General features: G+C 42.1%; 3 protein-coding genes and 1 long non-coding RNA gene across 7 annotated transcripts in view; 3 read left to right on the top strand and 1 right to left on the bottom strand.

The window, feature by feature from the left end:
* Positions 1-11,180, top strand: part of LOC116693389 (NEDD4-like E3 ubiquitin-protein ligase WWP2) — a 51,607-nt gene extending 40,427 nt beyond the window's left edge. For all 4 annotated transcript variants that reach the window (XM_032522328.1, XM_032522326.1, XM_032522327.1 and 1 more), the window contains 8 exons: positions 2,956-3,115; positions 5,588-5,721; positions 6,179-6,319; positions 6,990-7,110; positions 8,300-8,404; positions 8,859-8,955; positions 9,402-9,474; positions 10,305-11,180. In XM_032522328.1, the coding sequence (XP_032378219.1) occupies positions 2,956-3,115; positions 5,588-5,721; positions 6,179-6,319; positions 6,990-7,110; positions 8,300-8,404; positions 8,859-8,955; positions 9,402-9,474; positions 10,305-10,404 (931 nt within the window). In that variant the 3' untranslated portion in view covers positions 10,405-11,180. The remainder of the gene's footprint in view (positions 1-2,955; positions 3,116-5,587; positions 5,722-6,178; positions 6,320-6,989; positions 7,111-8,299; positions 8,405-8,858; positions 8,956-9,401; positions 9,475-10,304) is intronic.
* Positions 11,181-12,304: 1,124 nt separating this feature from the next.
* LOC116693416 (tRNA-specific adenosine deaminase 1-like) lies at positions 12,305-20,105 on the top strand. Its single transcript, XM_032522388.1, has 9 exons — positions 12,305-12,461; positions 12,927-12,995; positions 13,282-13,336; positions 13,720-13,850; positions 14,502-15,105; positions 16,803-16,948; positions 18,010-18,109; positions 18,483-18,569; positions 19,909-20,105. Exons 1-9 carry the CDS (start codon positions 12,320-12,322, stop codon positions 20,039-20,041), a joined length of 1,467 nt encoding a protein of 488 aa, XP_032378279.1. The 5' UTR covers positions 12,305-12,319; the 3' UTR covers positions 20,042-20,105.
* A 151-nt stretch (positions 20,106-20,256) lies between these two features.
* LOC116693480 (gamma-aminobutyric acid receptor-associated protein-like 2) overlaps positions 20,257-25,686 on the bottom strand; it is an 11,337-nt gene continuing 5,907 nt past the window's right edge. The window contains exon 4 of the mRNA XM_032522484.1: positions 20,257-23,642. Within this exon, the coding sequence (XP_032378375.1) occupies positions 23,531-23,642 (112 nt within the window). The 3' untranslated portion in view covers positions 20,257-23,530. The remainder of the gene's footprint in view (positions 23,643-25,686) is intronic.
* LOC116693500 (uncharacterized) overlaps positions 25,300-25,686 on the top strand; it is a 5,379-nt gene continuing 4,992 nt past the window's right edge. The window contains exon 1 of the long non-coding RNA XR_004332936.1: positions 25,300-25,402. This is a non-coding gene — a long non-coding RNA (uncharacterized LOC116693500). The remainder of the gene's footprint in view (positions 25,403-25,686) is intronic.

Here is a 25,686-nt window from a genome sequence, read left to right as displayed (position 1 = left end):
CAGCTTCCTCCTCCACTGGAGCCAGCTTCTGAAGTGGGCTTAACTTATTTTTTTTATTTTTTTTCGATCTGTTGTCCCCTGCCAGTTTTTAAAATGGCAACCTAAAAAAATAAAATACAATCAAATGACTTAATACAGTCAGAATGTAAAAGCAACATACGCAGACCAGCATTACTCAACAACTCTGCCGGCGGGAAGCAGAAGTCAGCAGGCAGTCAGCAGTCTAATATGCACATTTCTGATTATCAATAAGCCAGTTCTTCAGTTGACCAGTAAAAGAACGATCAGTATTTACTTCTCTTAACTGCATTGGCGACATATTCCAGTCTTTAAGATGCTGTTACAGAGAACGCTAACTGACCAAAAGCACTTCTTTTAGTGGGAATGATACCGTCCCCTCTCTCTGGCTTTTAAATAGAGATGTTTGATACTGATACCAGTAACACAACTGCCTTCGATGCCGCTTAAAATGCTGGTATTGGTAGCGGCAAGTACCTGAGTTTATGCACCAACCCGGAGCCATGTAATCTAGACCCAAAGAAAATTGACTTCAAAGTGGTTTATTTATGTTCTTTTTCCGTTATTTCTTAATTATTGGATAATAAAAGAAAGTAACGCAGCGTTCATTGTTTGTATTTGTTCATGTTTCACTAAAGGTGTTACCTGAGCCAAGTCGTACAACAAAGATAGTAATCATATCACATCCATACAGGGATATGGGTGTACACAGTACACAGCTGGTAAACTAAAATATAAAAATAAAATATATGACACTCTGGTACCGGATCGGTACGCAAGTTCAGGAATCGGAACGCAAAAAATAGTATTGAACAATCTCTACTTTCAAAACTTTACATTCTCTGTAAATCCTTACTGTTACATAACTTGTTTTTTTCTCCGAGGGTAGATCGGTACAGGAGAGATTTGTGTGTGTGACGATGAAATTCTCTCTGGTGGCCAGCAAACCAGACACCACCTCCTACCCTCTTGCAACATCTCTGTCCTCCTTTCCTTACCCCCTCCCTCCGTCCACCCATCACATGTATCCATCCTGTCCCCCTGTGTCTGCTGTGTTCCAGGTCTTCCTCTTTGTATATGTTGTTTATTTTTCTGTTGGCGGTGTCCTCATTTTCTCCTGTTTGGTTTTGCATTGTGTCTCTGTCTCCGGTGTCACGGCAGTGGTTTTACCCTATGGTAGGTGACATCATGCTGTTCTACCACAGGGTAGAACCACGGACGGGATGTTGTGAGGTGTCTGCGTCCGTCCGTCAGTCCATATCCCCTCCCATAAACCCCAGGGGGAAGGGCAGGGGCCTTGGGAGCGCTAGGTTCTGGTTCTGCTGCAGCTGGTGGTGGTTCTTGTGGGCCTCATTCTCTCTAATATGCATCCTTCCACAGTCTCTTTGTGTCTATTTGATCTGTCCTGTTGTATTTATCCCTCATATTATGCTTTTTTGTCTTCCATGTAATTTTTGTGTCACATTTTGATTGTAAGATGTGTGGAAATGTGTTGATGTGCTGTATACCATGATGGTGCTAATTTTGGACCCTGACTGTATAATGTAATTTATATCGCCATCCAGAGTAGGTTGATAAAATTCTTATTTTTGACTGCTGGTCTGCACAAGATCACAATAATTCTACATTTTGCTTATTCCCATCTTTTTCTGAGAGTTAGATGTAAAGTTATTACCACTCTCTGTTCTGGCCCAAAGCGTCAAAATCCACCCATCAGGTCTGCTAAAGCTCACTAATTAACATGTTATATCCAGTTTGTTAAATCGGAACAAAAACCAAAGTGTAAAAACGACAGTGTATCATTTTTCCCGGCAGTATGGGTGTTATGGATCTAAAATATTCATTTAATGAGAAACTGTAGACTTTAGGATTTAGTCTGAATTTAATTTGAGGATTTACACTTTAATTTAAAGTAACATCAAAACTGGCTTTATTAATAGTAGTAAATGAAATCAAACTAAGCAATTGGGTTGTACTCTGTTTTTCCTGAGTGTTAACACTGCTCAACTGGGACCACCTTGTGATCTAATTAAACAAAGTCTTCCCCATATCTTCTAGTCTTCCTGTTTGAATTGTATTCTTTACACTATGTCAAGCCAACCTGGGACTAATAGAAGGATAACTGGATAGTTCTTCACTTAGGCTTTAATTGATTTAGTACAATCTTCAGACATACAATGCGTCATGTCTCTGACTTACTGTTACATTGTGAGCTTTGTTATTTATTTATTTTTTGTTTTTTCTATCAACTGCGCTCGTTAAACATGTTCTGTTTTTGGATTAAATGTACTGTGATTATTGTTTTATTTGTCTATCTATGTTATAAGAGGTCTTTTTTTCTTCATCATCCCGATGTGGTCCATGTCACATATTTTTTATCTGTTCTTGTTGCTCCTCCACTTCCTCTGTTGTACCAGTCTTTGATGAATATTGATAGTTCTGATGTTAAATTACAGAATCATCCAACATTATGCCCTTATGTTTCTTAACAGGAAAATGGTCGAGCATTGTGCGTGCATGCAAAGCTTCATCCCATCTGTGTCTCTGTTTGTGTGTCGCTTAAACCGACACACTGATCGACAGCACACAGCAGAGGTCATTGGGGGCCTTGTGTGTTAGTACACCCTACACAGTGTTATTGGCTGGGGGGTTACACTCCCACGTGGGGCACAAAGGCTATTTGCTGACACCCATAAACGTCCCGCACACAACAAATAAGGAGAAAGAAAAACTACAGGCCGAGTCTATGCAGCTACAGACAGTCCCATACACTTCTACTGAGTCATCAGTGATGATTGACGGATTACTTTCGCATTAGTCTGTGCATAGCTTTTTTTTTTTTTTTAGAAAAATCCTACATACTGTATAAAAAAAAAAAGAAAGTTTCATCATATGTTTCTCTCCTGCGTTAATGTCTAATGTCCTCTTGCTCTGCAGGGAGTGGTTCTTCCTGCTGTCCCACGAGGTGCTGAACCCAATGTACTGTTTGTTTGAATATGCCGGAAAGAACAACTACTGTCTGCAGATCAACCCGGCCTCCTCCATCAACCCCGATCACCTCACGTACTTCCGCTTCATCGGACGCTTCATCGCCATGGTGAGCTTCACTTTGGAATAGTTTTATTAAACTCATACTTGGGATTGGCTTTCAAGGAAGTTCAACGTCTTTAAAAATGAACTACATCTGTGTTTTTTCAGTTTTTACTTTCACCCTGTTGCCAGTCTAGTTATTGGTTGTGTTTTTGTAACAGAGAATGCTGCCTCAAACCCAGTTTTGCTGACATTGAAAAGTCATTTGTAAAAAATTCCACAACTTGTTTGATTTTCGTTGGGGTTCATTGTATCAGAGCTGCCTACACAACTCAGGAACCAATGTCTTTATCTAAACATTAAGTCAAGAGGACACGTCACTTTAGACAGTGTCACTGTATGTGTACATTTCAATAGTTATCCACCTTTTCAGTATCTACAGTGTATGTACATGATGTACACTATGTACTATAATGTATCCCTCTCTGGGATCAACTCCAGAAAGCTGTAGGTCCCAAAACCGGCTCCCCACCCCTCCTTCCGTCTGCCACCCCACCCCTCACCCACACCATGACCTCACTGCCGCACCCAGCCCACACCCGCCAGCAGCTGCCTATATTTAGTCCTAAAATGCACTTTGCTGACTTCCCTTATAAAGATGCTTCTCTACCAAGTCTCAACTAGCAAACCCCCTTTTACTGCCTGCTTTTTTACTTTCCGTCTTTCCACTGACACCCTCTCGTCAGCCGCTAGATCTCCGTGTCTGTGTGTGTGTGTCTGTGTGTGTGTGTCTGTGGTGTCTGTCTGTCTGTCTGTCTGTCTGTCTGTCTGTCTGTCTGTCTGTCTGTCTGTCTGTCTGTCTGTCTGTCGTGTGTGTGTGTGTGTGTGTGTGTGTGTGTGTGGTGTGTGTGTGTGTGTGTGTAGTGTGTCTCTCTCTCGGCTGTGTGGACAGACACATGGTCAGTCAGGAAACAGTAGGACAGAGCAGACTGAGTCAGTCAGTGGGTTGTCTGTGTGTTCGGCTCATCATAGCTCTGAGCCCTCTGTGGTTTTTAACATTAACAGCTCCATCTGGCAGAGTCTGAGTCTATGTCTGTGAACACACAACCACACACCACACACACACACACACACACACACACACACACACACACACTCACACACACATACACCAAACTAAGATTATGACTAGGTTTAAAGCAGTTAAATGTATTTGTGTTAAGTGCACACATGGGCTTCAGACAGCTTAGTGTTTTGTCTCTGTACCTTAAAGGGAAACTACAAAAGTTTCAAAACAAGTGTTCAGTCCAAAAATATTTGTATACATGAACAGTTCTCTTCCAAATCCAAAAACTATAGTGCTAAAACTCAAGTTTGTGATGTCATTGTCTTTAGGAGCAGCCCCAGTCTTTTTACTTGATGACATTACACGTTTTAGACTTACTTCTGGTTTCTGGCTGTGAGAGAGAGCACATCATGTTCACAAATATGGATTAAACTTCCCTCGGCCATGGAAATAACATTATGGAATTCTTAATATAGGTTGTGTTCCCATTTAATCTAAGTGACTCTTTGTAGTTCTCACTGTGAAAATCAGCATAAAAGGTACATGATAAATCGCTAGAATGTAATTTTAAAGTCAAATGTACACATGGCAGCAGCAAAACTGTCAAGACCAATCAAATACAGCTTTTGTGACTTAAAAGAATTAGTGTTGTCATGTATATAAGCAGTTGTGGAGTGTTAGTGGGCGTGATTACTAGTCAGGCTATCAGCAGACCAAGCCGAGCTCAGTAGATCTGAGACTGAGCGTTGGTCCGGGGAGTCTGCTCTGTATGAGGAGGGGCCAACAGCCATAGTTCAAATGACTGTACGTAGTTGGAGAGTCCGTCAACCAATCAGACCAGCGATCCGGGTGACGTAGAAGCGACAGCAGCATCAACGTGTTGCTGCACCCGGCTGTGCTTCGGTGGCGTTCGGTGGCCGCTATGTTGAAAGTAAACAAAATAGTCATTGTGTAAAACCCGCCAATAGTGCACCAGGGAGATGAGCCAGGTTGTGATTGGTTCCCAAAAATTGTAAACTGAAGCAGGAGAATTAAACGTGCAGGTTTCCAGACCGAGCTGCAGGGCGGAGTGGGCGGGGCTCACCCAGTCTACGTAATTGCATCAGGCTGATGATTCCAGAAATAAAAGCCCCATTCATGTTTCCTCTAGAGGTTTTTTTAATACTTAAATGGGCACCAAACAGGTCCCAGTAAATCACCATTACAATCACTGACGTGAAATTATTTATAATTTGTCGAGAACAAATTACAACCACATGTCATCAATGGCTTTGCAATAAGACTACAGGGGAAAATACTCCCCCTACTTCATCTACTTTGTTAGGTTCAGGGACTCCTAGCTGCCAAAATATCAGGTTTAGGGATCTAACTTTGAGTTTTAATGTGTTTAATGTGTTTCTTTCTGGATTTGAGCAGTGAAGACCAGGAGACCTTCCTTATTGTGGTTTCTAATGGATCAAATCCTCTCCGCAGGCTTTGTACCATGGAAAGTTCATCGACACCGGCTTCACGCTCCCGTTCTACAAGCGAATGCTGGACAAGAAACCCACGCTCAAAGACCTGGAGTCCATAGACCCAGAGTTTTATAACTCCATCATGTGGGTGAAGTAAGTAACGCAGTATGGGTCACCTCTTTGTGGGTTTTGGTTCACTTCTGCTCATGAGACCAGAAAGAGCAGGTAAGAACGCCTCATTTCTTCTGCTTTTTTAATTTTTTAGATAGACCTGGGAAAATTACATCCTGGGTGTGTAGTTCATTATGAAATCAGTCAATTACATGAAGAAAAAAATAAGGAAAACCTTCTTACTTTTTACTAGCAGTGTGAATCTTTGCTGGTCTCAGGATTTAGTTTGATTATGATTATCCTGTCAACGATTCAATATCCCGATTCATCACGAGCTATCCCCTCCTCAAATGAATTATATATTGCTACTAAGGCTAATCCAGTGTCTAAAAGGCAGAATAGCTGGTGATTTCCAATTTCGAAGAATGCCACTTCTTGCAAGAAGTGGGGCATAGACTGCTACCTTAAATGAATTTGTTTTCTTTGTGTGTCCGTCCAGAGAGAACAACCTGGAGGAGTGTGGCGTGGAGCTGTATTTTGCACAGGACATGGAGATCCTCGGGAAGGTTTCCACTCACCAGCTGAAAGATGACGGGGAGAACGAGCTAGTCAACGAGGAGAACAAGGAAGAGTACATCAGGCACGTTAACTATTATCACTAATAGCCACTACAAACAGCCTAAGTTATGTCTGACCTAAGTGATGTCAGCGGTGGAGAACCATCTCGATGTTCAGAAACTGATACCAGTAAAAAGCCTCCGATACTGCCTAAAATGCTGATGTGGCTATTCGTGAGTACTGCAGTTTATGCACCGATCTGATACCACGTAACTGAGACCAGAAGATAATCTACTCTAAAGTACTTTATTTCTGTTCTTTTTCCGTAATCTTTCGCTGTCAAACTGGATAATTAAAGATAGTTCTATGGCTTTTATTGTTTGCGTTTGTTCATGTTTCACAGAGATATTGACCAAACACTGATAGTAGTACACAGCTGTTAAAACATAGTCAAATATATGACACACCAGTATCGGGTTGGTACTCAGTATTAAGTAAAAGCTATAGTGCATACTTTCTGTCACCCCCATGAGGAATTCTAAGTAATGACAACAACACGGTCGGCGCGTCCACATGACACAAGCCTTCTGTGACCATGCACCGCCACCAATGGCCTCTATGTAACACATGTTAATATAAAAAAGTTACACACTTAAGCTTTAAGGTATTGGAATCAGTATCAGGAAAGGACAAAATGGTGTGAGACCATCTGTAGAACCGACCGTTAAAACAAGCCCTCTTCCTTCCTGCAGCCTGCTGACGGACTGGAGGTTCACCCGGGGGGTGGAGGAGCAGACCAAAGCCTTCCTGGACGGCTTCAACGAGGTGGTTCCTCTGGAGTGGCTTCGCTACTTTGACGAGAAGGAGCTGGAGGTGAGGAGGGGCCGGAGGGGAGCAGGAGGGGCTGGAGGGGCTGGAGGGACAGGAGGGGCTGGAGGGACAGGAGGGGCTGGAGGGGCTGGAGGGACAGGAGGGGCTGGAGGAGCGGGAGTGGCGGGAGGGGCTGGAGGGAGGGTATTTGAAACAATTTTAAAAGAAGAAGTAATAAATGGCTTTAGAATCCATTAAAAATATTTTTGTTGTTTTTAACATCTTTTTTTATTTTTATAAACTTGCGATAAAAAGTCTATTTAACCGTACTAAGTTGACAGGACAAATGCGTATTATGTCTTGTTTAATATCACAATACAGTGTAGAGACTTACTTTTTTAATTTTGTAGAAACAGAGAAATTTGCTGTTTCAACGAGGTCCTCTGACAGTGGTCGGCAATCCAGAAGCTCTTTTTTTTAATCCATTATGGATTTACAGTGTCTTTGTAACATAAATAAATGATTATGAATCCAAAAATGAACTTGCGAATGTTTAAGTTGGCTTCGCGACCTTTGAACTAATCGTGTCGCTTAGACCTGAGAGGGTTAAAAAGTCTCATCACGACCGCAAATCCCACGACAGTATCATATACACAGAACAATGGGACCACTAGCAACGTCATGCATATGCAGAAATACCAAAAACAAATAAGAGCTGCATCGTTGCTGTCGCTCTCCAAGACAAGTCTGTCCTCTCTGCCTGAATCCTAGGTATCCTGTCCCGCATTTCCCACCAGAATCACATTTTTAGTTGTTTTTGCAGTGATAGTTTTAGACTTTATGTTGGCAAAAATGTCATTTGCTGTGTTCAGTGTTCAGAAGCTGTCTTATTATTTTACTGGATAAATTGGTCATCATCTAAACTCTAAACGTGGCGTTCTGGTACATCCAGATGAGGAAATCTCTTCTTGTATGGGATAAAAGATAGCAGTAGAACTTTACTTATATTTTATATAGCATACAAAAAAGATAAAGGTGTAATGAATTGAAACATAGCAAACAGAAGGTTGTTTGTTTTTCCTGCTGCAGCCGAGGTCTGTCCCAGCAGAAACCGGGAATTAAACTAGAATAGAGATGGGAAATCACTGTTACCACTGTCCTGTGTCATGTTGTCTTCAGCCCACTGAGTCAAATAAACACAAAGAATGAAGGACACACAACTGGACTTCAAATATGATTCTGTTTGTTGCAGTTGATGCTGTGTGGGATGCAGGAGATCGACTTGGCTGACTGGCAGAAGAACACCATCTATAGACATTACACCAAGAACAGCAAGCAGATCCACTGGTTCTGGCAGGTACGGACCCGCTGTGGTTCACTGAGCACGAGGCAACCAATAGACTGTATATAAAGATGGACGGCGCATCTCCACTTCCTCCCACTGGTCAAAAGTGAAGCCAAAATATCTGATATATAATAGATACTGGCGCTGCCATCTTGTAATTTTGGAGCCAGAATCTGCACAGTAGTAGTAAATCAGGATACACGCTTGTTTTTATAGCATCAAATAACTACTAAAAACCAAACTTATCAGAAATTGAACATTTGAACAAATGTCAGCCTGAAGTACCTAAAATGACGGAAACCATCTTTGGGATAACTGTTTTGATGTGTACATGTCCTATCCGCTAACATGGAGGGGGCGGGGCTTATATACTGCAGCCAGCCCCCAGGGAGCGACCCAGATGTTTTTGGCTTCACTTATACAGTCTGATGTGTGTCTAATGAACGATAGCATTGTGTTCCTGCAGGTGGTGAAAGAGATGGACAACGAGAAGAGAATCCGTCTGCTTCAGTTTGTGACAGGAACCTGTCGGCTGCCTGTGGGAGGCTTTGCTGAGCTCATAGGTACACAACACTGATTCACACACGAACACAGACTCACAAACGCCACATCCATGACTATTAAAGGGTAACTACGTCGTTTACAACCTGGACCCTATGTCCCCATGTTCTGTGTCTAAGTGACTGATCAATCTTTGACATTTGGTGTTTTTTTTCTGTTTTAAAAAGCAAGAAAAATGTCAAACCTGCTACCCTTTGTTATTTCCAATACAACCTGTAATAATTTATGAGGTTTGAGCTCATAAATTATTATTAATTTCTCATTTTGAAAAAGAAGAAAAAGCTGTTTTGGGTCTGCAGATAAATTTACCACTCTGTTTTATTGCTATCCATTATTTAAATCTCTGCTTTTATTTGATATTTTACGGTTGTTCTTATAACATGTATGTAACTTATCTGTAAAATAATCAAGCTTACATTTGATGAAATAACTTCTTCCCACCATGCAGGAAGTAACGGTCCCCAGAAGTTCTGCATAGACAAGGTGGGGAAGGAGACTTGGCTTCCAAGAAGCCACACATGGTAAGCTCTGCCGGCTCTGTCAACATGGTAAACATTGCGTTTACAATAATCTAAACCCCAAGATCTACTTTTAGCTTTTCTGACTGACGTTTTGAAGACCAGATGAAGGCTGTGAGATGGGATTGAAAGCTCACCTATGTGCATCTTTTAAATTCCGATCATTTTGTACTAGACTGCATTCTGCATTGCTTTCCTGGGAATCCTGTGTGTGTGTCCACCCCAACTTCACTGAGGGAAAATGAGACTCACGTCAAGGGCCAGATGTAGAGTTTATTGTTCTGCTTTGATTTAAGAGAAAAGTCAAATATCATTGACCATGTTATTTTATGTCTTATAAAGTCTTCTCACTTACAGTTTGGTGGAGATAAAGTCCCAAAAAGTCAGAAGAAAAATTCCTTAGCCAACATAAAAAATCACCAAAAATGTTAACGTCGGAAAAAGCAGCAAAAACCGTTGAAAAATTGGCAAAAAGTAGGTGGGCCAGATCAAAATTTGCAAGGGGCCGAATTTGGCCCTCAGGCCTTGAGTTTGACACGTGATGAATTTAACCAGCACTGGAACACAGCAGGCTCTAGAACTCTTTTCCACCAGTCTATCCTGCTGCTAAAGCAGGTGCTAAAAGCCGAGTCAGATCTGGATCCGAGCATGTCATCAACCACGTATATTTACCATGGCTGTTGATGTGTCTTCATGTTTGTACTATATGTGTAATTGTTGTCTAGCTCTGTGTGGAATGCAAAATGAATTCCAGTGTAAACTGCCGGTAATGTTGTGTGGTATGGGACCTGTGACGCCTGACTCATAGCGACCTGTCTGTCTCTTCCTCGCAGCTTCAATCGTCTGGACCTGCCCCCCTACAGGAGCCTGGAGCAGCTCCGAGAGAAACTCCTGTTCGCCATCGAGGAGACGGAGGGATTTGGACAGGAGTGACGCAGGAAATGGGACACAAGGCCGCTAGAAGACAACAGTTAATTCAATGGGATAGTTTTTTTGTTATGAATATTAATATTTTGCATTTGTTTAATCACAGAGCTGAGAAATTGTCAGTCATCTATAGCCCTCACGCCATAGTTGTGGACTGAATTAAGGTGGAGCTTGGATGTAGAGAGGCAGCAGAACTGTGTGTGTGTGTGTGTGTGTGTGTGTGTGTGTGTGTGTGTGTGTGTGTGTGTGTGTGTGTGTGTGTGTGTGTGTGTGTGTGTGTGTGTGTGTGTGTGTGTGTGTGTGTGTGTGTGTGTGTGTGTGTGTGTGTGTGTGTGTGTGTACCAGTCAGAGTTTTGTGGGCTTGGCAGGATGGCACATACAGAGAATTATATTTGACTAGAGCCCCCCCCCGCACATACACCTCTACTCACGGCTTAGAAACGCACCAAAAACAGACAACAGGATAGTTTTAATGTCAGCAGCGACTCACAAATGCAGTATAACATATCTACCAGAGAGAAATACTTTTTTTTTTAACATTTTAAAAGTGATGAGAGAGAGAGAGAGAGAGCTGGGGAGTGTGAGAAAGAGAGGCAGTGTATGAGCGCATGTGTGTGTGTGTCTGTATACGAGAGACAGAGAACTGTAATCATGAACTAGTGCACCTCTGTAACAGAGGCTAGAGAGATGAGATGTGATTTTATTTTTTATTTTTCTGTTACTTGTGAAATCCAGCATTTTTCTTCTGTACATATCTAAAATAAATGAGATTTCAGTCTTGAGCTGTGTTCATGCTTTTTTATGAAGAGACAGTTTGATGTAATGTGATATATACAGGGTTTATATTCTATAAACCAGAGTAAGACATCAGATTGCAACACTCCTGTCATGTAAACTACGACGTTCATCCTCCACGACAGCAAACCAAGCGTTCATGTTTTGGCGGTGGAGGAATAACCGGAGAGAAGAGCACAGATAAAGATACATAAATCTCTCATGTATAGTAAACACAACTAGTCCAAATTTGGCATAAAATGGTGCGTTCTTGTACAACCATCCCTTATAAGACGCTGGTTGAGAAAATATTTTGTAAGGGCCTTTAATTCCAGTAGGTACCTCTGGGAATAGAGCTGTAGTTTACCAGGACTCCTGGTTCGAGGTTCAATAACATTTCTGAAAGATGGAAAGGAACGGTTCCATTTGGCTCCTCTGCTTTAAAAAAAACTAACTGTTCTTTGCTAGTGCCACTACTGGGATCCTTGAATTACAGTTACAGGTACGGTTCCTTGCTCAAGAGCAGCTGGCAGTGCCCAGGAGGTGAACTGGCACGTCTCCAGCTACCAGCCCATGTTCCGTATGACGGTCCACACGGGGACTTGAACCCGCGACCCTCCGGTTCCCAACCCAACTCCCTGGCAACTGCACAAGTACCCCTGTAACCTCTTTCTTTATGTGTTTTCTTACACCAATATTTTGTATTTAAATATTGTATTTTATTATATAAAGTATCAATACACTCAGCGTTTTTATGTGCTTTGTTTGTACGTTTTTTAATATTTAATGGCAAATGGGCCAACAACGTTTTAATATAAAATCTACTACAACTGTTTTCCTTTACTACGAGGATACTACTTTGTGCTCCAATTAGTAATATATTAGATATAAATACTGTATTAATCATGAATGTAAGCGTTTCAGTTCTAAGGACCTTTATTGTGAAAGTATTCCTTGGCTCGGCCCGGAAGTAACCTCTTCTTTTTCTCGAGATGCCTCCAAGCAGCGGAGATGATCGGAGCTAATCGAAAGTATGGAACAGATATTGTTCATGTGACACCGTGACTGTGTATAATACCTTTGACACTAACTTTAATCATAGTTTGAATGCCCGGATGCCTCCATGCACGCGCCTGTCCGGGTTAACATGGTGGACGCCGATGAAATCGCTAAGTTGTGCTACGAGCGCTTCGAGCAGCTTCCCCGGAGAGGGAAGCCTGAGCCGGGCAGAGAGTGGACCCTGCTGGCCGCTGTTGTCCAAATCACCCGGTGTGCTGACTCTGACACAGGTTGGACAGCGACATAACCTACAATATTACATATTTCATTTGCTCATTGTGTCAACTATGTTTTATAAGTGGAGTAGAAAAGTTTTTTCAAAACGTTTTTAATTTTCATATCGTCTTTCGTCCACAATGTGTAAAGCAACACACGTGAACTTTTAGCTGAAGTTACTGGTAAAATCAGTAGCCATAAGCTAACGTTACATTAAGTTAAGTTAAAAGAGACTTCAAGGGTGAACAGAACACAGAGTAGTCCAAGTCACGCTGCACAGTATTACAAAGTTTGAATGTTCTGAAAAATAATAATTAAAAAAAAAAAATCATAATAAAATTTTGCCTATATTTAGTTAGGCAATGCGAAGTAGCAGCTACACAAACCAGAACAAAAGTAGAACACAAACCCATAAAAGGCCATAGTTGGAATAAGAAGACAAATGTGATGACTATATCAAATCCTTTTTTCTTTTACAGTGGAGAAGCAGGTTGTTTCCCTCGGAACTGGGACCAAATGTATTGGACGGACAGCTATGAGCCCCAATGGTGTGTGTGGTGTTATTCATGTTACCATAATTCATATTTTTGGTCTTCTTTATGTGCTGAGTACAGCTGTCTGTAGTTTATTATCTGAGTTTATTTTGGCAGCACAGCCAAATAGGAATGGTGCATTTATGTGTCATATTAAAAAAAAAAAAACCCTTCCCTATTAGACATTACAACAGATCCATTCTCAACCTGTGTGTCACACCGACATGTATGACAGCCCGTAAAAGTCCAGTGGACAAATCATTGTTAAGATAATTCTCTTGGTTTTCTCTCCTCCATTTAGGTGACATACTAAATGACAGCCATGCAGAAGTCATTGCTAGAAGAGGATGTATCAGGTATGTATTTCTAGTATATTTTCTCTCCCTAATGGCTCTGCTGCTCCATGCTGAGTCTGTCCATCCGAAACCGGGAGTATAGGCTGCTACCATATATACCATTTGTGTGTGTGTGTCTGTCTGTCTGTCTGTATGTGTTTGTGGGTCTGTCTCTCTGTGTGTGTTTGTGTGTGTATGTTGGCGCATGTGTGTGTGCGTTGTTTGTTTGTGTGGCCGTGTGCTTGTGTGTGTCTGTATATCTGCGTGTGTTTGAATGTGTCTGGGGGTCTTTCTCTCTGTCTGTGTGTGTGTGTGTGTGTGTGTGTGTGTGTGTGTGTGTGTGTGTGTGTGTGTGTGTGTGTGTGTGTGTGTGTGTGTGTGTGTGTGTGTGTGTCTGTGTGTAGGTACCTGATCCAGGAGCTGCACAAGGCCGTGAGTGGTGGGGTCAGCTCTGTGTTTTGTGGGGCAGATGAGCGGGGGAGGTGGAGGCTTCAGCCAGGAGTCTCCTTCCTCTTCTTTACCAGTCACACCCCCTGTGAGTCCAGCGTGCTCCCAGTGGACCTAACCACTGTCTGTTCCACAGAATTAGTTTGACACGACCTCCAGCTTCTTATGTGAGATGATCGACAGGATTTAAATGAAGCTATATGATTTGTCATACTTTTTTCATGTTGCAATTTAGATGTATTAGGGTTGCACAATGTATCAATTTGATAACATCATCTCAATATCAACTAGTGTAATTAGCACAGCAGGAAAGGCTGCAGCATTTTGCGAAAGCTCAGAGATTTGTATCATAACGTTATACAATGTATCATTCCTTTTTTAGTGGTGCTTTTTATATTCATTTCTATGTTTAATTTGTTTAGGAAAAAAGTTAGAAATGATTTCCTTTATTTATGTAAGCATATATTTTGTCTGAGATGTAGTGCATGGTGTTTCCTCGATTACTGAGCTGTTGTATGATTTTTTTTATATCTTTCTTGACAGTTTCTGTTTATTTTCGTTCCTACAAAGAAGAAAGTTTGCGCTCGTGTGTGATCTAAATGTCGGGGCCTTTGATTCTTATCAGACCGCTTTAGTCCCAAACATCAGGATCAGCCTTCACAAAGCTACAGCTCAACCCTGTCCCCAGCGCTTTGTCCAGGAAGCCCAGATCAGTCTGAAACGTCTTGTGTATTACTAGGTGGAGACGCCGCCATCGTCCCCATGATTGACAGCCGGTCTCAGCCCTGCCCTCCTGTCACATCTGGAAAGGGCCATGAAGGAACTGATGCAAGAGGAGACCGGAAAAGAAAAGCTGAGGAATCCAGTGAAGGAAAAAACATTAAACTGCCCCGTCTGGAGGAACAGGAGACAGCGGAGGATAATCGAGAGGACAGAGGAGACACAAAGAAATCCTTCCTTTCAAATTCATCTACTAGTGAGGATCCATCACAGAGTCACTCTGCAAAAACGCCTGTGGAAACTGGGCCCTGTGACAGTGCAGGACGGCTTTACCAGGTCCCAGACGTTCACCGAACGGGGGCCAAGTGCGTCTCGGGTGGCCCAGCCGACCCTCGGCACCCTGGGATAGGGTACCACAGCACAGGGGTGCTCCGGGTAAAACCCGGGCGAGGAGAAGCCACTCTGTCCCTCTCCTGCAGTGACAAGTTGGCCCGCTGGGGGGTGCTGGGCTTCCAGGGCGCGCTGCTGTCCCACTACCTAGAGGAGGCGCTCTACTTCAGCACCGTGGTGGTGGGGCAGTGTCCCTACAGCCATGAGGCTATGCAGAGGGCTTTGGTTACAAGGTAAGGAGGAATGCTGCTGAAACAATAAGATTTAGAGTTAATAACATCATTATGAATAAAATATCTTAAATTTGTGTAAATTTTGATCCCACCTTGGGCTTTTGGAAATTGCTATGGCTGTATATCTTTATTTTCTGACAAAGACAAACAACCACTGACACAGATAGTTTTCATAAAGCTGAAAGAAAGCCATGTCTAGAGTATGGGTGGGCCATATGAGTGTTATACTTTATACAGTATGTAATATGCGTTAAAACAGTTTACCTTCAAACATAAAGAAATGCATCTCTACTTCTTTAGTTGGTAAACAACAAATCAGAGTGAGATTCATATTCTGTATGAAATATAAATAGTAAGAATCAAAATGCACACCTAAACAGTCAACAAGTTGGAATAATGCCATTATAATGGTATTCATTTTTTTCAACATATTCAAAATGATACCGGTATAATTGTAGATTATATGATATGGCACATCCCTACTTGTTTGCTTTGTGGATAACATCTGAAATATGAAAAAACAAACAGTTCAGAGGTTCCTTTATTCCACCAAATTAAATATCAAATTCATCTCCAGGGTGAAACTATTTGGAATAGTCTCTCAGGTCCACATTTATGAAGATGTGATCCAATCTCTTGGGCTTAGTGAGGACTGGAGTGATGTGATCCAATCTCTTGGTCTTAGTGAGGACTGGAGTGATGTGATCCAATCTCTTGGGTTAGTGAGGAACTGGGGTGAGTGGATCCAGTCTCTGGTTTTAGTGAGGACTGGAGTGATGTGATCCAGTCTCTTGGTCTTAGTGAGGACTGGAGTGATGTGATCCAGTCTCTTGGTTAGTGAGGACTGGAGTGATGTGATCCAGTCTCTGGTCTTAGCGAGGACGGAGTGATGGATCCAGTCTCTGGTCTTAGTGAGGAACTGGAGTGATGTGATCCAGTCTTTGGTCTCAGTGAGGACTGAGTGATGTGATCCAGTCTCTTGGTCTCAGTGAGGACTGGAGTGATGTGATCCCGTCTCTGTGTCTCAGTAGGACTGGAGTGATGTGATCCAGTCCTTGGTCTCGTGAGGACTGGAGTGATGTGACCAGTCTCTTGGTCTCAGTGAGGACTGGAGTGGGTGATCCAGTCTCTTGGTCTTAGTGGGACTGAGTGAGTTGATCCAGTCTCTTGGTCTAGTGAGGAGGAGTGATGTGATCCAGTCTCTTGGTTCAGTGAGGATGGAGTGATGTGTCCAGTTTGGTCTCAGTGAGGACTGGAGGGATGTGATCCAGTTCTTGGTCTCAGTGAGGATGGAGTGAGTGATCAGTTCTTGGTCTAGTGAGGACTGGAGTGATGTGATCCAGTCTCTTGGTCTTAGTGAGGACTGGAGTGATGTGATCCAGTCTCTTGGTCTAGTGAGGACTGGAGTGATGTGATCCAGTCTCTTTGTCTCAGTGAGGAGGAGTGATGTGATCCAGTCTCTTGGTCTCAGTGAGGACTGGAGTGATGTGATCCAGTCTCTTGGGCTTAGTAGGACTGGAGTGATGTGATCCAGTCTCTTTGTCTCAGTGAGGACTGGAGTGATGTGATCCAGTCTCTTTGTCTCAGTGAGGACTGGAGTGATGTGATCCAGTCTCTTGTTCTGACAGTGTTAGTACGTTGGAGGGCATTTTCCTCCCGTGTTACCTTTTTGAATGTAGTCCTCGTGTACTCCCCAGGTGCTCCCATGTATCAGACCTCCCTGCTGGTTTCTCTGTGTGTCCGCCTGTGCTGCTCCAGTCCAGCCTGGAGTTCCCCTTCAGCCAGGCCCAGACCCAGCTGCAGCACAAGGCCGGACAGGGACGGATCTCCCCCTGTGGAGCTGGTAGGATCATCATGCACACACAGTTTGGTCTCAGTGACCAGAAAGAAGCACTGAAGAAGTACTGAAGAAATCATAATAAATACTAATTATAGTCCATCTGGCCTTCTATTCCATCTTTATGAGTCAAAATTAAAGGGGAACTACAGTTTTTTTTTAACCTGGACCCTATGTTCCCATGTTCTGTGTCTAAGTGACTAATGAGAACAACAATCTGTAACATTGGTCCAGTGTTAAGAGAGATCTCTGTAGTCTGCAGTGGAGAAACAAGCTCCAATGGAAGGTCCAATGGAAGGACAATTATCCAGCTTGTATTTACGTTCATAAAAGTGCTCGTTTTGCTATTGACAGACTCAGATTAATATTTTAAGTGTCTGACAACATTATGGAAAGGATTTCTAAGGAGGTCAACCTTTCTGTTAAAGAGTAAGATCCTTCAAAAAAAGAAAAGTTGCATTTGCTAAACCCACCAGACTCCATGTAAATAAACAGTAATTTTAGCATCGTAAAATACAGATTGATTACACAATATTAATCTGAGCCTGTCAGTAGCAACAACAGAACTTTTTGTTGCCCCGTAGGGTTCCACTGCAGCCCGGTCTGCGGCTGCTGGTGTTCACACACAGTACTGGACCAGTGTCACAGGTTGTTGTTCCTATCAGTTACACACACACAAACATAGGGAAACAGGTTGAAACAAAGGGTAGTTACCCTTTCATTTCATGAAACCTTTACATTCTGAAATCTTCACAATATGTACAGTACAAAATAAGTATTTTAATATGTTGAGTTTGTCAAACCTCAGTGACCAGAGGCAGGAGCAGCAGCTCCCACTGTGTAACTCAAGATCTTTGGCTTCTGTGGGATTCAGGGCCAAACATTTGGTACATCTGCATTGTAAAGTTGGATTAATGTAGAATATCTAAGATTGTTACAACATTTCAGTTTATTGACTGATCCCAGAAGTCTTTCAGCAGAATAAACCAAATTCCTCTCAAATAAGTCATAAATTCATCAATAAAAAAGTACTCTTTAGTAGCTGAGTGAGTGTGTGTGTGTGTCAGCCATCAGCTGGTGTGATGTAGCAGAGCAGCCGCTAGATGTCACCGCCAACGGCTACAGACACGGAGTCACCAAGAAGGCCTCTGGCACGGCTGGAGCCAGGTAGGCTTTTCCCAACATTTATCACTTTTTTAACATTCTTTTGTCATTTCTTTTCTCCAACTGAATGAAAGTAGTTAACTTGTGAAGAGGAACGGTTCTATGGAACCATCCACTTTATTTTTCCTTGACTATTTGGTTGAATGTAACCCAAATATCTGATATAGAAACTTTTTGAAAATGGGATTTCCCAATGACAACAGGAAGGTTAACAAAAATCCGGATTATTTAAAAAGTTGACAATTAGACATACTGTATATGTAATACTTGTTGTAGTCCTATACAAATGATAAGTCCTGGTTTACTGAATGTTATCACTATAGACTATTCATTTTGACCAAATTGGAGTAATATTACTGCTCGTTTGTGTCTTCAGGTCTCGTCTGTGTAAACTGGAGCTGTTCCATTCCTTCCTGTCTCTGGTAGCGGCCACGGATCCCTCAGCACTCCCCCCCTCCCTCAGGTACCCAACAACAGGCTCTTTCATAATCTCTCTGTGGGTCAAACAACCCCAAACACTACTAGAGATCTCCAAACGGGGGTCTGGCTTCTATCAATTTGTCCTTTTGTGTTACTCTCCTCTCATTTGCTGCTCAAGAACGTCCATTCGACAGTGAAGCAAACTACCCACAGCAATAAGTCAAAATATGTCCCAGCCATCACAAGTAACAACATTATAAAAACAACGTGCAACAGGGCTTAAAGGAATGCTGCTACTGCACGGACTGGGATATCGTCCTTCAAATGTTGTCACGTAGCCTGCTCGAGATTACAACAACGTGTGTGTGTGTGTGTGTGTGTGTGTGTGTGTGTGTGTGTGTGTGTGTGTGTGTGGGTGTGTGTGTGTGTGTGTTGCATATTTATGTGTACTGTGGCTCTCACTGTGTCTTTGGATGTTACATTTAGGCTCACATTACAGTGTTAGCCTGTTCACATTGTGTGTGTGTTGGTGTGTGTGGTGTGTGTGTGTGTGTGTGTGTGTGTGTGTGTGGGTGTGTGTGTGTGTGTGTGTGTGTGTGATGTGTGTGAGTGTGTGGAGTGTGTGAGTGTGGGGTGTGGTGTGTGTGGGTGTGTGTGTGGGAGAGAGAGATGGCTGAGGATCATCTCCAAAGGGAGAACAGGGGTCTCTCTGTATATCAGCATTTTAGCAGATAACCTGATCCTAGGCTGGCCTCCACATGGATGGGCACACACTCATACACACTCATACAAACTCATACACTCATACACACAGCCCCAGGATACAATGACACCACTTTATACAACAATGGTATGTCTGGTAAGGAGAGACCACTGAGGTCAGTGTCATTGGTCTGTGTTCATAGAGTTTTGTGTCTGATAGGACATAAATGATAGATTTAGATATAGATAGAAGAACAAAATAGATTGTGTTCTTAATGAAGTAACGTGATTGTGGGTTGGCACATGCCAAGCTTCTAACAGTTAGCTTTTAGACATAGTTTTAGTCGTAGTAACACAGGTGTTACTGCTAACATTAATGATGGCTCTGTTCAAGTGTCCCGGGACGCCATCACTGTTACTCTGACACAGACTGCAGTCACAAATACAAAACACAAGTACTGCATGTAAATTACAAGTAATTTACATTTTGTTAGTGTCAAATCATTGCTGTTTTTTGTCTTAAGATAAATACAGAGTATCATCAGACTTGATCTTTTATCTATAGCAATAGCAATAATACAACCAAAAGCATTAAACTGAAATGCTGCACAAGGAGAAAAAGGTTCTTCCCCTCATTCTTCTTTTAATTATTATTTTTTTATAAATGTGCATCTGTTCAGGAGCTCCGGGCTGCAGACCTACTGGGACTACAAGCAGGCTTCCCCGTGGTTTCAGCAGGCCTGGCAGCAGCTCCACAGCCAGGCCTTCCCTCTGTGGCCCCGCAGCGACAGAGACCTCCTGCTCTTCCACTGAACACCCCGCTCTGCAGGGGCAGGGCTGGGGGGGGCAGACTGAGCCTAAAGAAAATGTGTATTGTATTTTGATATACAATTTGTTTAAAATGAAAAGAAGTGAAATGAATAATAAATGTGGTGTTTTATTTAGCAGAATTGCATTGTGTCGTTCTATCCAATATTTCTAAGCAGATTTTCTACACTGTATTTGTAAATGAGACAAACACCTTTCAATTCATTTTACATTCATTTTTATTGGTCAGGTTTTCCAGCTATTTTACCTTTTTCAAATATCTAAAATTCCTTTATGTCTTTAAGATATATTTAACAATCATACAGCACTGATGAAATAAAAACAATACTGAATATCATAGCATTCCATCAATATATTACACATCTACATACTATGTTTAAAAGCCCGAATCAGCTTTTGTGGTGCACAAATATGAATACTTCAATGGGTCGGGTAAAAGATGGAAACACGCCTCGCTCTGATTCCACTCCAGAAACTACAGGTGCAGCCAGTCATGTGAGAGAGGAGGACGACACCGTGCAGCCAAAGACCTGAGCAACACTTCACTTCAAGTATGTAAAAACCAGACTTACACTATTGTATACTTTAACCATGGGCCTTTTGAGTTGAATAAATATGTGTGTTTAATCATTAAATGTGAAAGCACTGTCACCCAGTGATTTTATTAACCCACATATCAGCTTAACATATGAAAAAGATGTAATGTGCAAAGACAAATATTGTGTATCTGTCTCATTCCAGGAACAAATAACAAAACTACTACATGTCATAGATAACGATGTTGTGATGTTATGGGGAACCTGTTTGTGTGCTGATGGCTCACAGTGGATTAGCAGTCATCATTTCTAAAGACAAGCTGTGCTTGAACTTAAGCTGAGATAAGATAAATGTCTGAGGTTGTCGAAAGGCATTCTGGGGAATGTAGGAAGCGCTAACTGATGTTGCGCTAGACACATTGGTCGAGGGAGAACAGGTAAAGTGCAACTCTGCGTCAGTATTTCTGGAACACAATGTTACAGATTAATAATAAAAGAAGAGGAACTTTTATGTGGTTATAATTGTCAGATAGGTGACCTGTGATGACAATGTAAAAAAATAACAACGCTGAAGTTTCCAGTTCGCAGCGTCCGAATCGGCAGCTAACGTTAAGGGAAACATAACATAACTGTGAAGCTTTCACAAATCTGAAAAAGGAAAATAATCTTTAGTCTGTCTGGGATAAGGGAGTCTGGTCTTTAAACATCTATGTATAGTATTTTTTTTCTAGACCTGGTCCAATGTGGTCTGCATGAGACAAATGAGTGAAATATCCCTTTTTAGAATTTTTAAAGAATCAAGCTTTCACAAGTCTTAAAGTGGGTTTCACACGGCTTCAATGCTTAAACCTCAAATGTGGAAAAACAAATTGAAAGTAAAGCAGTAACAGTAAAACGTGATTTATGTTTCTGTTAACATACGTAGGTCCATGGAGACACGGACCCTACACTGTAGCCTGACGTGCACCTCTCGAAAGAAACGTAACTACATGTCGCGGCGACGCACGTAGCTCAGCCCTGGCGTTGCATTTTGGGAGAGGGTTAACTTCTCCTGCTACAGATCTCCCACCGTGGGCAGAAAGAACAGGGGAGACCTTTTGTTTCTCTCACTAGGACTCTAGAGTCACTACTCGCTCTGAAGATAATCCCATTACTCTCTCACTCACTCTACCACACACACACACACACACACACACACACACACCAGCTCTGCTATTCTCCTAAAGAGATCGACGCAGTCACAAATGCTCATCTAGAAACATCAGGCCACTTACGTAGAGTACGGAGAACGCTTTGCGTGGAGCCTCCGCAGAACCTTAGATCACCTTAACTGCCGAATCAAAAGCTAACTACAGCGTTTTTAGAAACAAGTCCCAATCCGACCCTGTAAACTTCAAGTAAAGTGTTGGATTTCATAAGCAGGTCACTGTGGTTTATGTCCTGCTGCTGGCCAACGCAGTGTGCCATTACATAACAGGCAGGCTGGGAAGGACAGGCCCTGGCCCTGGCCCTGGCCCTGGCCCTGGCCCTGGCCCTGGCCCTGGCCCTGGCCCTGGCCTTGGCCCTGAGCTGGACACACTACACCAGGGGCCATTTTAGCCTTTTTTTAAACTTGATACTAAGTTAAGGAGTTCTGCTCTAGCAATATCACAATATCGTGAAACTAAACCCAGAATCTAGATGCCTAGTTCATTTAGAAACAAAATTCTGAGCCATTTTCAGAAAATAGTGCTTGTCAGCCATTAGTTCAAATTGCATATATCTCTAATTATCAAAAGTTATTGATACTGCATTTTGGAAATGTCACTTCTTCAGGGATACATTTCCAACTTAATGTGTAATAACACCTGACCTTTGTGGCCCTGTGGCTCAGCATTAAAGTGTTCTAAGAAGTGTTGGTGTCTTATAGCGATTCCCCTATGATGGTGGTCCAAAATGATGTTAAATGCACAGTTAGCACAGTAGAATAATGTTTAAAAAAAATGCCATTAAAAGGGTTCCAGGCACCCCTAAAGCTCTGATCCTAGGATCGCCCCTGAACTTTACACCGGCTGCCTCCTTCCTAGCAGCTTCCATCATTCACCGTCTCGATAGCATGAGCTGCCTCCTTTCACATGCTTATTGTTCTCACAGCCTATCGCAGTGCTGCGTGTACCTGTGGCTTTAAAGTTAAATATACACACCGTTTTTATACATATGATGATGATATGAAAGAGACACACAAATACATCCATAATGTGGTTAGATAGTCACATGGTTATAGAGTTTCTTTCTCACTTCAGCTGAACAAAAATATCTGTGACAACAAAGCTGGACTGAAAGAAAATAGAGCATGATTGGGTAATGAGCAATGTAAGAGTGTGTGTGTGTGTGTGTGTGTGTGTGTGTGTGTGTGTGTGTGTGTGTGAGTGTTGTGTGTGTGGTGTGTGTGTGTGTGTGTGTGTGTGTGTGTGTGTGTGTGTGTGGTGGTGGTGTGCGTGTGTGGGTGTGCGTGTCAAACCTAAATGAGCTGTTTTATTTACTGTAATACTGATGTAGATACTTGGAAAATGAATATCTGACGTGCCTATAAAGTGCGTTGTTATTCTTATTGTACGGCAGTGTTAACGATATTTCTCTCCACAACTTTTAAACAGCAATCATGAGAAAGGACCAAGCATTGGGTCAAGCATTTCTTGACACTGATGATCATCTGAGTCTGTTTGTTACTCGTTTGGTTATTGTAGCATTTTGGTGTCATTCATTTTCACCATAAAATGTGTATTTTCTAGTATCAAAAATCGACCGTAAATAACTGTGCCAAGTGTGACGGTGCATTCCTTGAAAGGACCAATGTTTGAAACATTGTGCATCAGTATATGTCGGGCCTGCGTGTGTGTGTGTGTGTGTGTGTGAGAGAGAGAGAGAGAGAGAGGGGGGGGGGGGGGGAGACTGGTATTCAGCAAAGTGTTAGCCCCGCGTTGTAACCAAAGGTGTTTTCTCCGCTGTAGGCCACGTACAGAAAGCCGTCCTGGTCCTTCTCCTTGTCGTACAGCTGGCCCATGGTCAGACTGCAACACACAGCACAAACCACACTCTTATCAAATCACACACTCAGCCAAGTACAATCGATTATTTTTGTGAAGACGAACGATTCGACAGAATCAGTTTTCCGGGTTAAATCCTACAGTGTTGCCGAAGGACAGAACTGTAGGCCTGAAAGAGGTTGTAGGTCGTTTCCTTATTATTGAAAAAGAACACATTGATACACATTCATGCAATAAATATTTCATTATTCATGTAATTTCTAATTTCAAAGCCACTCTTTGCATCATCCATCCTAATTACGGGTTAGAGCCCAAACAATAAATCAGCTTATACGATACAATGCAACTTTATTGTCAGTTTACACTGTAATTCATTTTGCATTCCCGAGCAACTCTGCTCAACAAAAAGACAAAAACATAATTACTAATTATTGAGAATATGAAAACACATTAACAGCAATGGCAAAGAAACAGGTTTCATGACTTGCTCAGATCCAGATCTGAATTGGCAGCACACTGGTTTTGGTTTGGACAGGACAGACTGATGTAGAAAACGAAGGGACTCTAAATCCTCGCTAAGCCGACGAAGATGGATCGGAAACATGCACGGAGTCAGAAGACATGAGCATAATCTTCTCGTGGATTGTTTGAAAGGAGTTGACCATTGATCTTAGCACAATATTTGAGTTCCTTATATAATTTAGTTTGGGGTTTTGCAGATGGGCTGCTGAGGCAGGATGTGCTGCAGCACAGCATGACGCTGTGATTTCATTTGGTTCCAAAGGATTGAAGCCTACGGAGGAAGGGGAAGCGCTGCTGTAGCTTTTGACGTCTTAGATCCACTGTTGATAACAGAGTCAAATTGCAGTCCAGAAATCCCAAATACAGTGTATGTTTGAAATAATTTACAAACAGCCATATTGACTCATGTTAACTTATTTTAGCTATATCCACATCTGTAATATAATACATCATTTGCATGATAAATTGCCGTACAGAAATGCTGATCTAGGTTTGCGGCCACGTAGAAACGGAGTCACCATTACCCAGTTTGTTGATTTCTAGTTTACACTGTAAAATATTCCGCTTGGTATGTATGCTGGTCACAAATAATCTAAGGTTTCTGTATCAAGATTGCTTTTTTATGTTGTGTTTTTTATACTATAGAATATATTGTTGGATTTTTTTTACACTGCACAATATCAGTGTTGGCCTCAAAAAATACAGAATCAGCTGGGCTATACTGTCAAGTTTGCTAAGCCCCTCCCCAGAAAAATTGTAAAGTAATCCAGCTCTGACATGGTGTAAAGAGAACAAACCTGCTGCGCTGGATCACATGCATGCATCGTTTCCTGTGAAACCCTCATGCTTAGGGAGGCAATCTGGATCCATGGCAGGAAAGGAGGACTTCGCCATTCCCAATCCAAACGGCTGCAGCAGACTATCAAAGCCTAAAACTTAAATGATATAAATCAAGTCATAGTTTGCGCTATGATCATTGGTCAACCTGTTGAACACTCCTTTCAAACAATTCACAAGAAGAGCATGTTCTGATTTGCTTACAGCATCTCTTCCGACTCCGTGCAAGTTTTGAACTCTGAACTTCTTCCTTGTAACAGGCGAGACGGATTTCTCTCGTTTGGAGACAACGGGCTCCAGAACTCGTTCATACATCAGTCTATCCTAGGGCTGTAAAACTCAACTTCACTAGGGCCAGACTGGAAAATGAGAAGCACATCAAGAACCAGACATGTATAGTTTATTAACATGCTTTCATTTAAGAAGTCAAATATTTTTACTGTATTATTGCAGGTCACATATAACTTTCTCACTTACAGTTTGGACCTCCTAAAGCCCCAAACAAGTTGGCAAAAAAGTTCTTAGCCACCATAGAAAAAGCAAAAACACTCAAAAAAGTACCAAAATGGCCAGAAGAAACGAACAAATTGTCTAAAAAAGCCCTTAAAGCATTGAAAAAAGTGCAGGAAAAAAAATTCAGAAAAGTGACAAAAACTAGGCTTGCCAAAATTTATAGTGAACCTAAATCGATATGCGGGCCGGATCAAAA

This window comes from Etheostoma spectabile, chromosome 8 (genome assembly GCF_008692095.1).
Source record: "Etheostoma spectabile isolate EspeVRDwgs_2016 chromosome 8, UIUC_Espe_1.0, whole genome shotgun sequence".
NCBI lineage: Eukaryota > Metazoa > Chordata > Actinopteri > Perciformes > Percidae > Etheostoma > Etheostoma spectabile.
The sequence above is the reverse complement of the archived record's forward strand: the minus strand, read 5'-3'. Positions and strand labels throughout refer to the sequence as shown.

Coding starts and splice junctions, on each gene's coding strand:
- LOC116693416 (XM_032522388.1), top strand. CDS start 12,320: ATGGTGGACGCCGATGAAATCGCTAAGTTGTGCTACGAGCGCTTCGAG. Junction 12,462..12,926: donor GTGTGCTGACTCTGACACAG/GTTGGACAGCGA, acceptor TTTCTTTTACAG/TGGAGAAGCAGGTTGTTTCC. Junction 16,949..18,009: donor GATCTCCCCCTGTGGAGCTG/GTAGGATCATCA, acceptor TGTGTGTGTCAG/CCATCAGCTGGTGTGATGTA.